The sequence below is a fragment of the Harpia harpyja genome, chromosome 4 (assembly GCF_026419915.1).
Source record: "Harpia harpyja isolate bHarHar1 chromosome 4, bHarHar1 primary haplotype, whole genome shotgun sequence".
Lineage (NCBI taxonomy): Eukaryota > Metazoa > Chordata > Aves > Accipitriformes > Accipitridae > Harpia > Harpia harpyja.
The window spans coordinates 30,223,195-30,239,511 of NC_068943.1; the positions used below are offsets into that span (position 1 = coordinate 30,223,195).

At 41.3% G+C, this 16,317-nt stretch overlaps 1 protein-coding gene across 6 annotated transcripts in view; it reads right to left on the bottom strand.

Moving 5' to 3' along the window:
* ENOX1 (ecto-NOX disulfide-thiol exchanger 1) overlaps window positions 1-16,317 on the bottom strand; it is a 370,436-nt gene that overhangs the window by 99,074 nt on the left and 255,045 nt on the right. For all 6 annotated transcript variants that reach the window (XM_052786075.1, XM_052786076.1, XM_052786074.1 and 3 more), the window contains 3 exons: window positions 11,562-11,735; window positions 9,615-9,821; window positions 2,779-3,012 (listed from right to left, as the gene is read on the bottom strand). In XM_052786075.1, coding sequence (XP_052642035.1) covers window positions 2,779-3,012; window positions 9,615-9,821; window positions 11,562-11,735 — 615 coding nt within the window. The remainder of the gene's footprint in view (window positions 1-2,778; window positions 3,013-9,614; window positions 9,822-11,561; window positions 11,736-16,317) is intronic.

Sequence of the window (16,317 nt, forward strand, 5' to 3'; positions counted from 1 at the left end):
AAGTCTTATGCTGCAGTTTGCAGAAGGTGAAAAAAGATATTGTCACCTCTGTTATAGACTCAATAAATATCTAGACCACAACAAGGGACTGGCTGATGAGCCTAGTTCATCTCTGCTCACCATCAGATTTCCTTGCTGTCAGGAATTTCCAAGGTTATTTTGACAACAAAAGTTGCTTGGATTCAGACCAACTTGTCTACATCTGTGATTGCAAAGCAGTATCTTGGGATGACAGATGTTTAGCTATTTTGGCTTGCTTTTCAGCTAGTGTTGCTCAGTGAACTTCTGGAGCCACTGCAGGAGCTGAAACCTGCACGTTGAGCACCTGCAACTCTGTCTCATGAGCTGGCAACAGAGCTCAGGAGTCTTTTGAAGTGGGTACCACGGGGAGGTCATGACTTTCCTTAAGAAAACAACTGCAAAGCATCTGCTCAAAACCCAATCTTTCAAGGTAAATCCTGCCAAAGGCAGATATATTTTGATCCTTCTTTTCTTTAGCCTGAATTGTCCAGGCTTTTGCAGCAATGCAAATCTGGTGATATCCAGAGACCTGAGATTTTGACCCCAAGTTTTATATATATGTGTGTGTGTGTGTGTGTGTACATATATCTATCTTCTGTTAGCTTCACTGACGTCCGCATTTAAATTGTAAATGTATGATGACATGAACTGCCCTTTGCCAGGGTTAAAGAAGTTTCTTTAGTGTTGCTTTACTTCTGTTTTTAGGATGTTACAAAGGGCTTATGCGTGAATCCATGTTGCCCAAGGGAGGCCATAATGTTCTACTGCACTACCCTATAGATACCAGCTATGGCGCCACAGGAAAGGTAAAGCAGACCAGTATGATGACCAAACCCCACCTCTGCTTTCTAGAGTACCTAGTACAGGAGACAACTCATGACCAGTGAGAAAAGAAGGAACTTCTTTGCATTCTCCACCCCCAACAATCTATACAGATCCAAGGCTGGTGCCATTAATCTTGCTACAAGGCAACTGCTAAATAGCAAAGATTTTTAAAATTGCAATATATTCTTTTGCTGGATTTTAATGATTTTTTAACCAATAAAAAATAAACTTACCAATTTGGTTTCTTAATTTATCATATTTAATTCTGTATGTTTCTGAAAGTTTATCTTTATTTCCAGAGAAATAGTCATGTATGTGGTGTTGGTCTTTACCATGCTCAAAATATTTCTATATTAAACTTGTGCATATATGCCAAGCTCTGGTCAAATGTCTCTCAGGAGAACCAAAGATCTAAATGCTTGGAATAAGTTTTAATTAAGTATGGAAACTTCCAAGAATGAAAAGAAAAACCCTTCTAAATACAGACATCTTAAACATCTTGCAAAAAACCAAGCAATGCCCCAAGCCCGAAGCAAAGGCTAGCCAGATGGAAGAAATTGTCCAGACTTCTTGCATTTTCTGGCTTAGTTCAGGAAACCTCTAGGCTTTACTACATAAAGCAAAACTTCCCTATAAAAGATTAACTCCTAAAATATTCAACTGAAAACAGATTCTAGGAACAGATGGATCTAAAACTCTGTATTGTATTGTATAAACTCTGCAGGAGCTGGACTGGAAGCTAGATAAGAATTAAAAAATCTTATATTTGGGCCTCTTTCCTCCTTTTCTCCTGGTCTATCAATCCATCTGGGTTATTTTACCAATCTCCCAGTTACTTAATGAGTTATTAATTAGAAGAGTATATGTGGTGAGAAAATCAGTCAGCCAAACTAATAACAGACCGAGGTAACAGTGACAACTAACAACGACCAATGCAGTACTCAAAGAGACAGTAGGGTGCATCTCTGCTCCATGCTCCAAGGTTGCAACACTTCGCACTGTCTTTCTTTGGCTTCCCAAACATGTTTCATAGTTAGAACAGAGGCCAGTGCGTTGACAGCTAGATAGCCTAAGTCTAATCTGGATAATTCCGAAACAGTGGCAAGAATCAGTTTCTTGTGACCTGGCACACAGTAAAATAACATGCTTGGCCACCACGTGGGGAAAGAATGCCAAACACAATTGCTAAACACTTAATGAAAACAAATACAACTCTAGGGGGTATAAGGAGTTGTTTGCTTGATTTTTTTTTTTTTAATTTCTTTACCATGAATAATTTTATTTCTTTGCTTCTTACTTTCTATGTTAACTATTAAAATCAGGAATCCTCAAGCTGCATCCTTGAAAAATATTAACTCAGTAAGTGTACCTAGAAAAACAAACAAGCAAGCAAACACATACCAAAACAAGACACTATCTTGCACAAGCGGTTCTAACCCTAAAGAGGGAATGAAGGAATGGATGGTGTGTGTCAGAGATAAGTTGTACCACTGCATCTGAGGGGCACATTAAAATGCAGCTCATGAGGGCAATTTAAACGCCAGGAATTGTGACAGTTGCATGCATGTAATGTAGTAACATGTGAGTCAAGGAATAATGACATTTGAAGAAACGGGTCTTTAATATGAAGGCTGTTTGTAACAGGCATTTCCAAGGTAGATGATGATAGCACCTGAACAGAAGAAAACTCCACTGTCTATTCTGCAGGTTGTGTTTTAGCTGTTAAAGCACAGGTAGATGGACAGATGTCCCACATTTCTAGCAGGTGGGTGAGTATCATTCCCATTGGCATAGAAATGGCAGAGGAATGGGGAAAAGCTAAAAGGGCAAGTAATAAAATACATCGGAGAGAAATCAGCTCCCCTGCTCTGACTTCTGGACGGCTCCTGCTCTTAAGGAATAATACACTGAAAAGTATCAAATGCTGCTTACCTTTCAATTTCTCAGCCAGCAAAGCAGCTTCGTGTTCAGAATAATGCATTATTGCTGGAGGAGAAGGAGGGCGCAGTCTGTCTTCTTCCATTTTGCGTCTGTGGCGTTCTTCTCTGGCCAGCATTCTTTGTTTGCATTCCCATTCATAAAAGTCATCTCTTGCCTGAGCAAAATCAACATGAAGGCGACCTGAATCCTTTTTGTCTGTGCTAGATCCTAATCTCATGCGGTAACCTGAAATCAACAAGCAGAACTAACTGTTGCAGCACTTCTTTGCTTATTTTTTTCTTTTTTTTTTTTTCCCTCTCAAGTTCAGCTAAGTAAAAAACGTACATTAACAGATTCCCACATATCTACACAGGATTTATTGATCATTGTGTTCTCATCAGGAAGATGAACATTCATGCACTCATTTTTCCTTGCAATTTTCTGCATCACCTATCAACATAGTAGATGAGCTGAAAAGTCAACCCAAAGGTACAGAATCTACATTCCTGTTTAGAAGTCTCTAAAATATGTAGTTTTTCTACTTGATAATCCCAACCTTTTTAAGTGCAAAGGCCAGCTAAACAAAAAACAACTACTAAAAAAGGATCTGGTTAGGTCTGAATGTAGAGTCCTGCTTCCCCTGATCCCATTGAGAACATGTACAGTTAGTTTAGTGCCTTTCTCCAGCCTGTCAAAGGAATTGGAATTATGGGGAAAGGATGAATTTTATAAAAATCATGACTACCGACAAATGAGAAAATTGTGTTATATAGAGTCCTGTGCCACAAAGAGGGTGGTGTCATAACTGCATTGATGCTAGATCTCAAAATTTTGAGGCTTTACAATTGCAAACACTACTTCCGAATTCCCCACTGGAAATAATCTGGCAGAAAATATAAACCACCTACAAATGAATTGAGTTCAGCATTCTTTAAAGTCATTTTAAAAGTGCGGATGGATTTATTAGACATTTGCAAGACCCCCTTCAGAACAAATAAGGAAACCTGTTGTGCCTCATCTTTACCGATGTTCTACATACTCATAACTTGGTCAATGTATCACATGCGAAAGCTAGCAGACTGCAAAGGCTTTAAGTCAGGGGCTACACAGCACTACAACAGGGCCCTGCCCTGAACTAAAACCCTTGACTGCTGTCAGAGGACAAACAAATCATGCTAAAGCTATAAAAAGAGCTTTTTCTGACCATACTGTGGAAGGACATATGCTGGGCACCTATCTTTTCCAAGTTTTATTTCCAAGGCAAAAGATACTCGCAGAGCAGTTTCTCTAACTTTTAAAATGCCGACTCAGAGAAAGTGTGAGAAAACACTACATAGAAATCTGCAAGCAGAGCCTTCAGACACAGGTAAAATTAATCAGTCTGCACAGGGCTAGCTCTAATTTCTCCACGCCAACCCGCTGCAGTAGCCTCCAAAGTAGAGCAGCCCAGCAGAGACTTCTTCAGAAACAACACATACTACTGCAATCACTGCATAATAACTCCAGGGATAGGAAACTCCTGTTCAAAATGGCAGGAAAAATGGTGTTTGCTGCTTTTGAGCAGCAACCCAAGAGAACCTACCTTTCTGTCTCGTGGTTTGCTTGTGGTTTGAAGAGCTTCAGCACCTCACCACCACAGTTAAAACCCAGTTTTGAACTCTCTTCAGTGGCAGCAAAGCTAAGACTTGTGTAGTAGATTAGGAGCTTCTTTGCAAAAAATGTGTATCTAGGCATACTCTGTTTTACTGCTGGAAAAAACATCCTGCTGTATGAATACAAGGGACTGTCTGTACTGCAGCACATATGAGACAATTGCTTCAAAGACATTAAATATCCATATATGTAGTGATCCTTCCAAAAAAAGCAATCCAGGTGCCTTTTGATTTGACATTTTCCTTTCAAACATCTTGTGGAGTTCAGCTAAGTAGCCTGTCAGTGAGGAAGAGGTATGACTTTCATTTTCCAGCAAGGAGCCCTAACCAAACTCAAACTAAGTGTTTCAGAGCCAGAAGGCATCAAATCTTCCATGGAACCTACCAAATCTGGTCTCCAAGGTTCACGAGCTTGGGGTGAAGAAGTAGAACGGAATATTGCAAGAGAGCCAAATGAGGGGGTTGTTTGTTATTTTAAAGCCCCCTTTCTCTTGCTCAGAGTAAACACTACTTTTCCCCGCAGCAGGCTCTTTATGGTCATATATGTAGCTCTAGTCACAAGGTGTTGAAGGGAAGAGTTACAGATACACCATATTCAGGGAGACATAACAGAAGAAGAGTGTGGGTGACCTTTCAGAGCTGGGCCCTGAACTAATGTGGGGGGTAATTATGTGGTTTGATCCACAGACGTGTAGGCACAAAGGGGTCAGCCAAAAGGGGTCAGTGGTGCAGCTACCCTGGTAACCGTGACAAACGTTAACAACCCCCGCCAAGTTCTCCTCACCAGCTGCATTCCTCAAACAGTGATTGCTCTGTGCCAAAACGGCATTATCAGCAATGCGAAAGGACACTGCCAAGGTGGCAGGTCTCGTGAACCTAAAATTAGATCTCCCAGCTGGGCTGTAGTTTCCAGGAAGACACAATCTCTGTTCCTCTCCCCCCCGTCTTTCGCCTCCGTTGGCTGGAGCACGCTGGGCATGGACAGAGCGAGAAACACGGCACTGCAGGATGCAAGACTCTTGTGGACCTCAAAGCCCCACTTAATCTGAATAAAGAACTAATGAAAAGGACTGTGCATTTACAGGTTGCGTATGCACCAGCAAAGTTGAGTTTTATTAATGTGGCCTTCATTTTTGTAGTAAATGGGGATAATGGAAAAAAAACCCCAAACCATTGAACAGTGTAAATTGCAGTTCAAAACCCAGTACCCTGCGTAGCACTGGACAAATGGTTCCCTTTAGGTAACCAGCTTAAGTGCCTCCAAATTAGCAGATTTTTGAAATTGCCCATAAATCACACTGAAAAAAAATCTCACTGCTTGTTTAACTCGTAAGACCGAAGATGGCCAGCCAGCCAGGTGGTTTCCACCAGCACAGAAACCTAGAATAACCTGGGTCGGAAGGGACCTTGGATGTCACCTAGTCCAATTCCCCTCTCAGAGCAGGGTCAACTTCAAAGTCAGATCAGGTTGCCTTGGGCTTGACATCTCTGCCTTAATAAAAAAGCAAACACCTTTGGCATGGCTACTTGCACCCTCCTGAATCAGGTTTTGAGGACACTACAGGACCAATGGTCTCGCCAGTGAAGAAGAGACTCCTTGACGGGTTGATAGAGCAAGACGCTGTGTAGCAAAGGGTGCACAACTGGGGGGCCCTATTTTGTATATGGGATCCTCAGGTACCCGTTTGGGATGGCAACTTTGAACTGTGGAGCAGCTGGGAAGCTCGCTCTTTTCCAATACCGTGTCTCCTTATTGACGTTTGAGGGTATTTGAATATATGAGAGAATCACCTGCCACTGCCTCCCCTTCAGGCATGGGCAATAAATTGCCCTTACAGACCCCTTTCTCCATCTCTTTGCTCAGGACTGCCACTAGCACTAACTGCGTGCCTGGCTTGTAATTTTTAATTTCAGTTCCACACACAATGGCAGAAGAAAAGACTTTGGGAACTTGCCAAGTTCCTCACTTTAAAGGAGCAGCAACAGGAAAAATTAATGAGGGTGCTAAATAGAAATCAAACACAGTATTTCCACATCACAGGTCTAGTCAAAACTCCATGGCTTGACTTACCTTTGAGTGTTGCTATATTGGGGACTGGCCAATACCTGCTCTCTAACTGGGGATCTAGATCAGCGAGAACATAAAATAAAACCAGTACACGGTACTAAATGGAAACCCACAGGGGACAGTATCAGCACAGGAAAAATGCATACAGAGGTTTTTGGGGTATAAACAGTTCTGTCTCAAGCCACCTGTTTTGTCCCATATTTTCAAGTTCAGGGCCATCAATATTTGCAGGAGTTACTGAACTGTCAGCCACAAGAGTAAAGTACATACAGTTTGGAGAAAGAGCTTTCTCATGGGCTTGTATGTCATTTTAGAAAGTCTTTTCCTCAGGACATCAAAATGTAACTTTCAGGGCTAAATGAAAATTGCCCTTCCTCAAGTCAACTTTTTTATCATAGTCTTCCACCCAGCTCCAAGTCTCCTTTTCATACACGTTTACTTAGGAATAGAAAGGAAAAAAAAATCAGTGATTAAACTACTTGATGGATTTTGTAATCACTTGCACTCTTTTGATGATAAGCATGGGATAAATACAAAGTTTGATGAGATTAGATGGGGTAGACAGATAAAACTGATTAGGTAGACAAAATTATCATTATATTACAGATATCAAAGGCATGACTTTCCCCTAATATAACACGCATACTATATCAACCACAAATTCCATTTGTACATCTCTTTTGTCTCTTACAGGGAAAAGAAAATGCCTTAACAATATGCTTTAACCCCACCATTTCAGAATACATTATGTCTGAGAATGGAATAAGGACTGGTTAAAACCCCCCAATATTTGAGTACAGATAAAACCTGCCCCTGCTCTGGGAGGTGGGGGACAGTCAGTGCTCCCTGTTTCATCTGCAGAATTCAGCGCTGGTGGTCAAAAGTGAAACTTGGCTGCAGCGTGACCCTGCTTTTCTTCCTCCTCCCTATCAGCTCCACTTGTTCTTTCCCTGATCTGGTCACACACACCAAGTACAACACTTGAGAAGAAAGAAAAGGTGTGAAGGAAAAGACAGATGGGGAGGGAGGCAGCAGAACAGACGGTAAGAGGAAGCGTAGACAACAGTGCGACTGTGACGAAAGGAAACGGAAGAAGGAAGGATGGATCAGGAACTTGGAAATCAACTGGCAGAAAATTCAGGATGAGGAAGGATGAGGAAAGGAATGTGCCACCTCCATCTCTGCTCATTTCCCTTATTCTGAATGTGTACTCCAGTGCGTTATGAGTGAGGACACATGGCAGCACAGGGAACTTCCTACCTCTAATCATCAAATCTGGTCCTCCAGGATTTAAGGCACATAAAATTAAAATAAAACTTGACTTGGAGTGAAGCAACGGGTGCAGTCAACTGCCAAGAAGTAGGGAACTGAGCTAGAAGGACACTGGCTCTGGTCTAGGGTGGCAACCTGTACATTTCTGAGCTTTTCTTTCCTCTCTTTCTTGCCACTGTTTTGTTTATCATATACAGTAATACCAGTTCCTACTGAATCTGGGGTGCCCCTCCTCTGCTCCGTTACTTGTGGAGATGTAGACAGAAGTCGGAAGCTGGGAAATGTGCTACTGCTTCTTACTACTGCGATGCCTGTAATCTGTCCCAATGAACTACAGCGTTGTGGAAGTAATGTGAATAAACAAATAAACAGGAAGGATGGAAACTGGGAAGAGAGGATGAGGAGGGAAGAAGAAATGAGTGAAAAAAAAAAAAAGGGAAGAAAAAACCAGGGTGGAATGAAGATCTGGAAGAAACCTGAAAATACAGCAATATTTCAAAGAAATCTTTATATAGACCTCATAAACCTCACAATTTTCTGTAGCTCTTCAAGCAGATATTTAAAGCAAGCAGCCAAGTTAGACCCCCCCCCAACCCCAACCCCAAAATCCCTTGTGAAACAAAGGAGCTAGGTTTTTCCTGACCACATATTTCAAAAGTTCAGTTGTTTTCTTTTACTTCTCTCTTTCATTTTAAGATGTAGTTGATGGTGATTTGAGAGGCCACTTGTTTCTAGCTGTGTCAGCTTCCTATGGACACCTACAGGACATTGAGATTATGGCCTTACTGCTGAACAGAAGATGGTCAGGGTGGGAGCTCAAACAAGGTATCCCTAATCGTTAGCTGCCCCCCAGGATCCATTTTGGATGGTCCCAGTGGGTCCCTTTGAGGTCACCCTACACAGGGTGGGTGGCTGTAAGCCAGTCTGCGTCAGCTCGTCTTGGCCAAGGAGCAGTCCCTGGCCCTTGTTTATTTAAGAATACCTTTCATGTGGGGTGAAAGTTTTACACTACACTTGTGGGGCAAAACAAAGCTTGGGGGTCTCCCCAGGACCCAGAAAGAGAGACGAACCAGCCTGTGGAGACAAGTACATACAGCGGATGGGATCCAGCTCAGAAAAGTGATGAAGGGCTCAGTTAGGAAGCCAATCCTCATACGAAGGAGCCTGTAACCTTACGAGGGCACTGACAGTCACTGAAGCCTGATATGTGAAAGCAGAATTGTTTTTCATCTTTTTTTCTTCTTTCTTTTTTTCTTTTTTTCCCTGTGAGTTAAAGGGGGTTTTTTGTCTGTGCCTTTTTTGGAAAATAAAAGAGATTCTGAAATTTTACACCTGAGTTTCTGTGGCACTCGTTGTCCTGGGAGGCAACAGACGCAGCCTACAGATGGGGCTCAGAATCTAACCTGTGCAGTAGCTGAATACATGCACGCATAAAGGCAGACTTTATTCAGACTGCACTGCAAATCTATAAAAATACGCCAATGAAATTGCCAGCCTATCAGAGAAATTGGCACTGGAAAACAGCAGCGTTCCTGGCCTAGTGCCCTCCTCTTTCCACAACCTGTAAGCAAAACTATATAAACCTGTGTAAATCGAAAATAAGATTGGGCTGTAGTGAATTTCAGGATCTGTTGCATTGTTGTGGGATGGCAGGAAATTGCTCCCGGGTAAGCAACATACAAAACCACGCACAAGTCTTGGCAGACACAAATACAGAATTGCCCCTTGCCACTCCAAGCTACAGTCACTGAGCTCACATAAGACTTGCTGAGATAAAAGCTAAGAAAATAAGCGAACATTAGCATCACAAAATACAAATGAGAAGCAAGGAAAATCCATTAAAGAATGTGAAGTACCAGAAAGGTAAATGGCTTTATCAACCATGAACTCCTCTGCAAAACGAATGTGACAAAAATTCTTCTTGCTTTTCCGAATTGCTGTTATATCTCCACACTGCTCAAAGACTTCCTGAATAATTTCCTCCGTTGCGTTTTCTGGTAATCCTCCAACAAACACTGTTTTACACCCAGGAGGTCTCTCTCTTGTTGAAGGTGGTGGAAGATCTAAGTCAAAACAGAAATCACATTGGAATACAAAATTTGTCTTTTGATCCATTGGCTCTATTCATTCCCCTAATCAGTTCTGGGCAGCAACAGTGATTTGACATAGCATGGAGGCGGGAGAGAGGGAGAAGCAAAATAACAGAATATTGCAGAGATTGTCCAAAACTGATTACTTGAATCTAAACCTTTTCAAGTTTTAGGTGGCGTTTCAGAGATTAATCCCTGCCACTGTGGGTTGTTCTCCAGGACACACGGTAAGGTCTAAAAGGATCTTTCTTTCCCCTGCATAGCAACACAAAAAAAATAGAAAATATTCCGTTTCAAAGCAGGGGAGCTTCTGCAACTGATTTGACCCCGAGCACAGATCTCAAGCACTGGTGCGGTACATTCAAAGCCTGAACTTCACCATCTCTGGCTCATACCCACCACTCGCCACACTCGTCGAGTGCGTGGGCCCTCTGCAAGCAAGCCCATGCTGTGTACAGCCTGGGCACTCAGGCTGGACACATTTCCCTGGTCTTAGCATAATTTCATTTCTGTCTCAGTGTACAGGAGCACAGCAAACAGAAAAACAAAGTGGGAAACACGACGAAGTGACAGCATGATGAAAACACTCTGCCGGTTATCTGTTTTGTCTTGTTGCCAGATAATGGAGTGGATGCCACCACACGGGAAGGATAACCTCGCTGTTTACAAGTGCTCATGAGGTGGAGTGGCTAGAAATGTTATTTTTATGTATATATAGAGAGGATATATACACACTTAAATCAGAAAACTATTAAATTGTTGAAGGCTGTATAAAAAATATGCTCTGTCATAACACTTCACCTTGTTTATATGTAGATTACTACAGCATTCCTCTAGAAGTAATTCTCTAAGAAGGACTCTGATTGATATGACTTAGGTTTTCGGCCCTTTAACACAGTAAATGGGGTTACAACCTTAAAATATACATATATATATACATATTCACACACAGAGCCAGTTTGATAAAACCATGATCTGGGGAAACTGCAAACCCAGACCACCAGACTATTTGCTTAATTTTCTCTTTTGTCTTCACAGTGAGAGTGAAAGCCACTGGTCTGATGGCTCTGAAACTAAACTCCTGGGGCTAACATACACAAAATCCGGCTTTGTGCCTGAGCTGGTGGCTCAGGGGGACGAGTTTTCCATTTGCACAAAGTCCCAGAAGGGGCAGAAGGAAGCTTGGTCCCTGCTCTCAAAGAGAAGGAACCCATCTGCCATGCTGCCCCACAAAAAATGGCAAGAGAGGAGCCGCAGCCCCCCCTTCCCTCCCTCTCCCCCAGGGAGGGACGGGAGTTTGTCAGCATTTGGGTACAAGGTGCTGTGTTCAGGGACACAAGTCCAGCTTGGTCCATCTACCTGCGGGCACCTGAAGGGGAGCATGGAGATGATTGGCATGTATAATCGTTATATTTTGTGACATTCTGAGCTACAGTAAAGATTTTTATTATGAGAACTGTAAATCTTCAGGCTCTGTTACTTCTAAGCAATTATTTTTCTTTTTTGTACAAACTGCGTAGGTTATTTTACATGACCTTACAGAGATGAGTAAGTATGCTCTGATACCATACCACACTTTACACACAGAGTAGACCTTAGAAGGAAACACCATACTTGCCTACACTCTATTTAAAAACCCTAATTTTTATTAGATAAAAAATATTTCATGCAATATATTTAGGAAAATAACGTTCTTTCATCAGATCCACTTACTTGGGTTTGGAGGGAAGAGCGTGCAGCTTTTGCAGTGAATTATTTCTTTGACTACAGGCACATCTGTCGGTGGTGGTGGCGGCACTAACCCCATGCCTGGTATCATTGGGTTAATCGGAGTGATTCCAGTCATCATGCTAAGGCTTGGATCAAAGCCTGGTACACAGATTGAATCTGTAAATATATAACATAAAATCCTGGCTTATAAATCTTGAAACTACTTGTTACTATTTTTTTGCACAGACAGTTTTGCTTTAGGCTTTTTTTTTTTTCCCCAAGCATCACTGTTAAAAAAAGGAGAAGGGAAAAGGAAAAATGGAAAAGGGAAAAGGCAGAGCAATAGGGAGGAGAGAAGGAGAAGGAGAGGGAGAGGGAGAGGGAGAAGGAGGTGCATTTTCTGTGAAAAAAAAATAAACTATGCATAAAGAAGGGAACGTTACATAATTTAAAATATTAATATGACTGAGTAAAACACAGCACATTAAAGTCTAAAACCACGAATATCTGTTATTATCTGGAATGCAATTTTCTGTTTCATAATGCTACTGTGGTGTTTACATTGCCTTCTGACCAGAGTGTACAGAGAATGTAATTTAACATCGATATGCCCTCTTCATCTAATTGTCAGATTTATCACAACATAGCCTTCTCACATAAGTGACCTTGATTTACGAACAGTACAGAGAAAGATCCATTTCTGGCTGTTTTATAGAAGCGTAGTTAGCCAAGACTTTAACCATTTTACCCTGGAATATAAAGTTTCAGCTGCATAGAATGGGGTCTTTTTGAACCTTGGAATTAATTCTTTCTTGTCCAGTTACTTAATTGGATTAGTAGACTCTCTTCAACACATGTATTATTAAAATATACCACTACAGCCCCATAAAGCAAAATGCATATTTGGCAAACGTTACTCTTTCTCCTTCCTGATCTCTTTGCCAAGACTTCCATACGTATTATTTAAAGCTGAAAGATTTACTGGGGAGCACCAGTGCTGTAACACCAAGAACTGTAATAAGCAGATGTTTCAGATGAACTGAGAGCCAACTTCTGAAATTTGCTTTCGTTAAAAACAAGGCTTTGGGTTTCTTGAGGCATAATGAATAAAATATTTTAAGAGACCAATCTCTTTGTTGGCATAACACTGCTGCTATTTGGCATCATCAATTATTTAAAAGAAGAGAGTTACTTTGGTGTTCTACAGGTTTTCTGCTGAGTTTTCTGGCTAGCAATGGGAAAGTATTTAATGATACATGTAAACGCAGGGTTTGGTAGCTCGGGAGTTTGTTTATTTTGAAGAAGCAAAGAGGGAAACAACTCCTTCTCTAGGATTTTTTATTTTTATATATATATATATATTTAGGAAATTTGAGCTATATTTTCTACAAGGCAGCGTGATCAATGGAATGTGACCAGAGGGGCCTGTTTCTTCATCCTAAGTCTGCTGCTGAGAAGCTATGTGACCCTGGGTCGGCCCACTGACCTTTCTGTATCTTAATTTCTGCATCTGCAAAACAGGTACAATAATACTCACTTACTGGTGAGTATTAGCTTACATTTTTATAGCACTTTGGAGGTGTAAAGCGCTCTGTGGGGGCTGAAAATTAGCATTATTATTCCTGTGAAACATCCATAATCATCTTCCCCGGGAAAGACAACTGAGGACTGAGAACCTCTACTCCAATAGAGCTCATATCTATCTCGGCTGCACGGTCCTTGCTCTCCACTCACTGACTGTGAGCCTTCATCATTTTCAGGCAGTTCTGTACAACAAGCGTAGCAAGTGCACAGCAAGCAAGGATTTGCTTTAGGCTTATTGAAGACTAGTATTAATGAAAACTCATGGTATTACATTACTTTTTTTTAATAAGTGGGCTTATGAAAAAGGATTTGCTCTGGGTGTGATGGTTTTTTTTCAATATCGATGTATATGCATTGCTTTTCAGATTAAGGTTCGAAACTCGGAGCCTGTCATTTATTCTATGGGATGCAGTGGTGGCTGTATTAAATATTCATGGTTAGTGAATGCTGGGAGATAAAGTCAGAGGTGAAAGGGCAACATACAATTCAAAGAAGTCCTTAGGCTATGCTAATTTGCTTGATCTCTTTTTTAAAGAGATCCTGTGCAACACTCTCCTGCTGCAGGTGGAAGTCCATCATTACTACTCACTGCTAAAGCAGCCCGCAATGCTCCGCGGCACGCAGAGCGGAGCATGACAATAGCACCCAACGCACTGTGTCACCCCGGTCCTCTCCTGGGATCAGGGGAAACTGGCACTGGAAAGATGCCGAGGGAGGCATCTCGTCCATCCCTCTGGACAAATGTAGGATCAGCTACAGCCCTAGCCAGATATGAAATTTCAGATTAAATCCAATATCCGTAGTAGACCTACAGGTCTACTGAGGCATCCTGAGGCAAGGATGGAGCAGGTGGAAATGTACAAGAAGATGGATGGAAGGCCAAGTTCTCCCTGTCCTGTATGAATCCTTCAGGCCCCATGTGACAGCCAAGGAAAAACATCGGCATCTGGCGACTGCTACAACAAGTTGTATTTAAACATTGCTGTTCTCTCTTTAAGACAACTGCCAGATTTCAGCTTCTCTACAGAAGTAGCAAACCGAAACAACAGCAAACTCTGCCCAAATCACAGACACATGCTCTTACCCAAAGCAAAGATGGCAGGTTTCAATAAGGTACAGTTTTCTGAATATTCCTTTGGCAGTGGTGCAGATACAGAGAAAAACAAATCCAAGGGAGATGGCAACAAGGAAACTCATGTCCACAAACACTGCGAACATAGTCTTGAAAGGGAGCTGGGAGGGGGAATTTTTAGGTTGCATGCCAATCAAAGCAGGTTTGTGATTTAAGCAGAAGAAAATTATTTGCCACTAATTGCTGCCATGTCCAAGGAAACATGACTTTGTAGGTAACTTTGCCTGTGTTAAATAAGTACATGGCTTTGTCATCAGTTTCTTTTACAACCGGAATCAATCTACAAGAGCATGAGCAGAGTGCTGGGGGCCAACACTCACGAAACGTCCTTCTAGGTGCGCTGGGACTCCGTGCCTCCAGAAGGTGACTGTGCTGAGGTATATTGAAGAGGACTCAGTCAATAATTCTTGAAATCTAATTCCATATCTTGCAGGCACTAATCCAGACCCCATGAAGGTCAATAGCAAGACTACTGAAGGCACGAACAGCTTTTGACCAGGACCAGTTTTACTTTCTCTGTCCTCTGGAATAAGTTGCTTCAGTTTCCCAATGTGTTAAATTGAGAATGAAATGCTTTCACACATCACGTAAGCACTGAGAGGATGCACAGGTATCATTCATTGAGCATCCTGGAAATGAAAATCATTCTCTGAATACTAAAAACTACTACTTTGCATTGCAGTGATGGAGAATTCAGCTGGATTTCTGAATAGTGAAGTTCAGACCCCCAAAGAGATCAGTAGTGCTTGCATCTACAGAAAAGCTGATGCGTGCCAACCGCATATTGCTGACAAACCATGAAGAGACCCTACAGATGGGATGTCCAAACAAAATATTGGTCTGGACTCTGAGATGCAGAGAAAAAGGAACCGATAAAGTCACTGGAAAGGAAAGTCAATAAATTTGCCACATCTGTGATAGGATCCAGAAGAATTCCAAGTTTAACTATATTAATGCTACCAAGTGGTGCAACAGAAGTTGGATATATAGCTCTTGTCTAGGGACAGGGGACAATCATCCATCAGCACCACCAACGCAGTCTGCTCCACGTCCAGGCATAAGGCCTGTTTGGAGCAGGACCACGACACCAGAGTTAGAGCTTGAGACAGCTCCTGTTGAACTTAATGGTAAGTTTGTTGGTCTTCCAAATGAAGATACTGATAGAGTTGTGCAGGATTATGAAAAATGGGAATCAACCCTGCCCATGTATTTTTTTTTAACAGATCCATTTGGATATATGATTATTAAGATATTGTAGACATGAATATGCCACGCTAAACACAGAGATACATTAAATTAATATACTACACATATGAAGAGTTAAATAAGTAATATTTTATGCTTTCAATGATCATAACATTATTTTTAAAGGGACCTATACATATATTTATGCAACTAGGTAATGGTTTATGATCTCTTGGAATTATAAAAGCCAACTTGGCAGAAGAGAGAAAGCTTACATTTGAAAGATGTTAATAAATAATTACTAAATGAATTCATTAAAATAGAAAGTAATCAGAGATGATAAAGAACTTTAAGAATGGAAAAGCACACATTGTTCAAGTTAGAGTCCCTGTAGATACTGTACATAAAGCCTGAATATTCACACATTTGTACTAGAAAGTAAAAGCATTGAACATTAATATTTTCAAGTCCATGTCTGCCTAAATTTGGCAAAACGAGTTAATTCCTGTTTCACCTAATAAGAAATTGGCATGGTGGAGAACAATGAAACCTCTGAAGAACAAATATCTGGAATTGGCAGTCAGAGAGGCAAGAAGAAAAATCTTGAACACCTGGAATAGTTTTTAAAGCTCCTTTTTCTTTCAAGTAGAATATAGAAAGAACAAAATGTTTCACATGAAATCTTTGGGTCTGGAAAAAATAGAAGAACAATAAAATCCCTTTAAGGATAACTATATTCTAACACAGTATGTAGTGTAAAACAACTGCTTCTATTAGTCTCTAGTTTGGGAGTGCAGGAGCAACTTTGTCATCCATGAAAAATAGCCACACAATCTCGGAGAAGCATCCTCCTTTCCT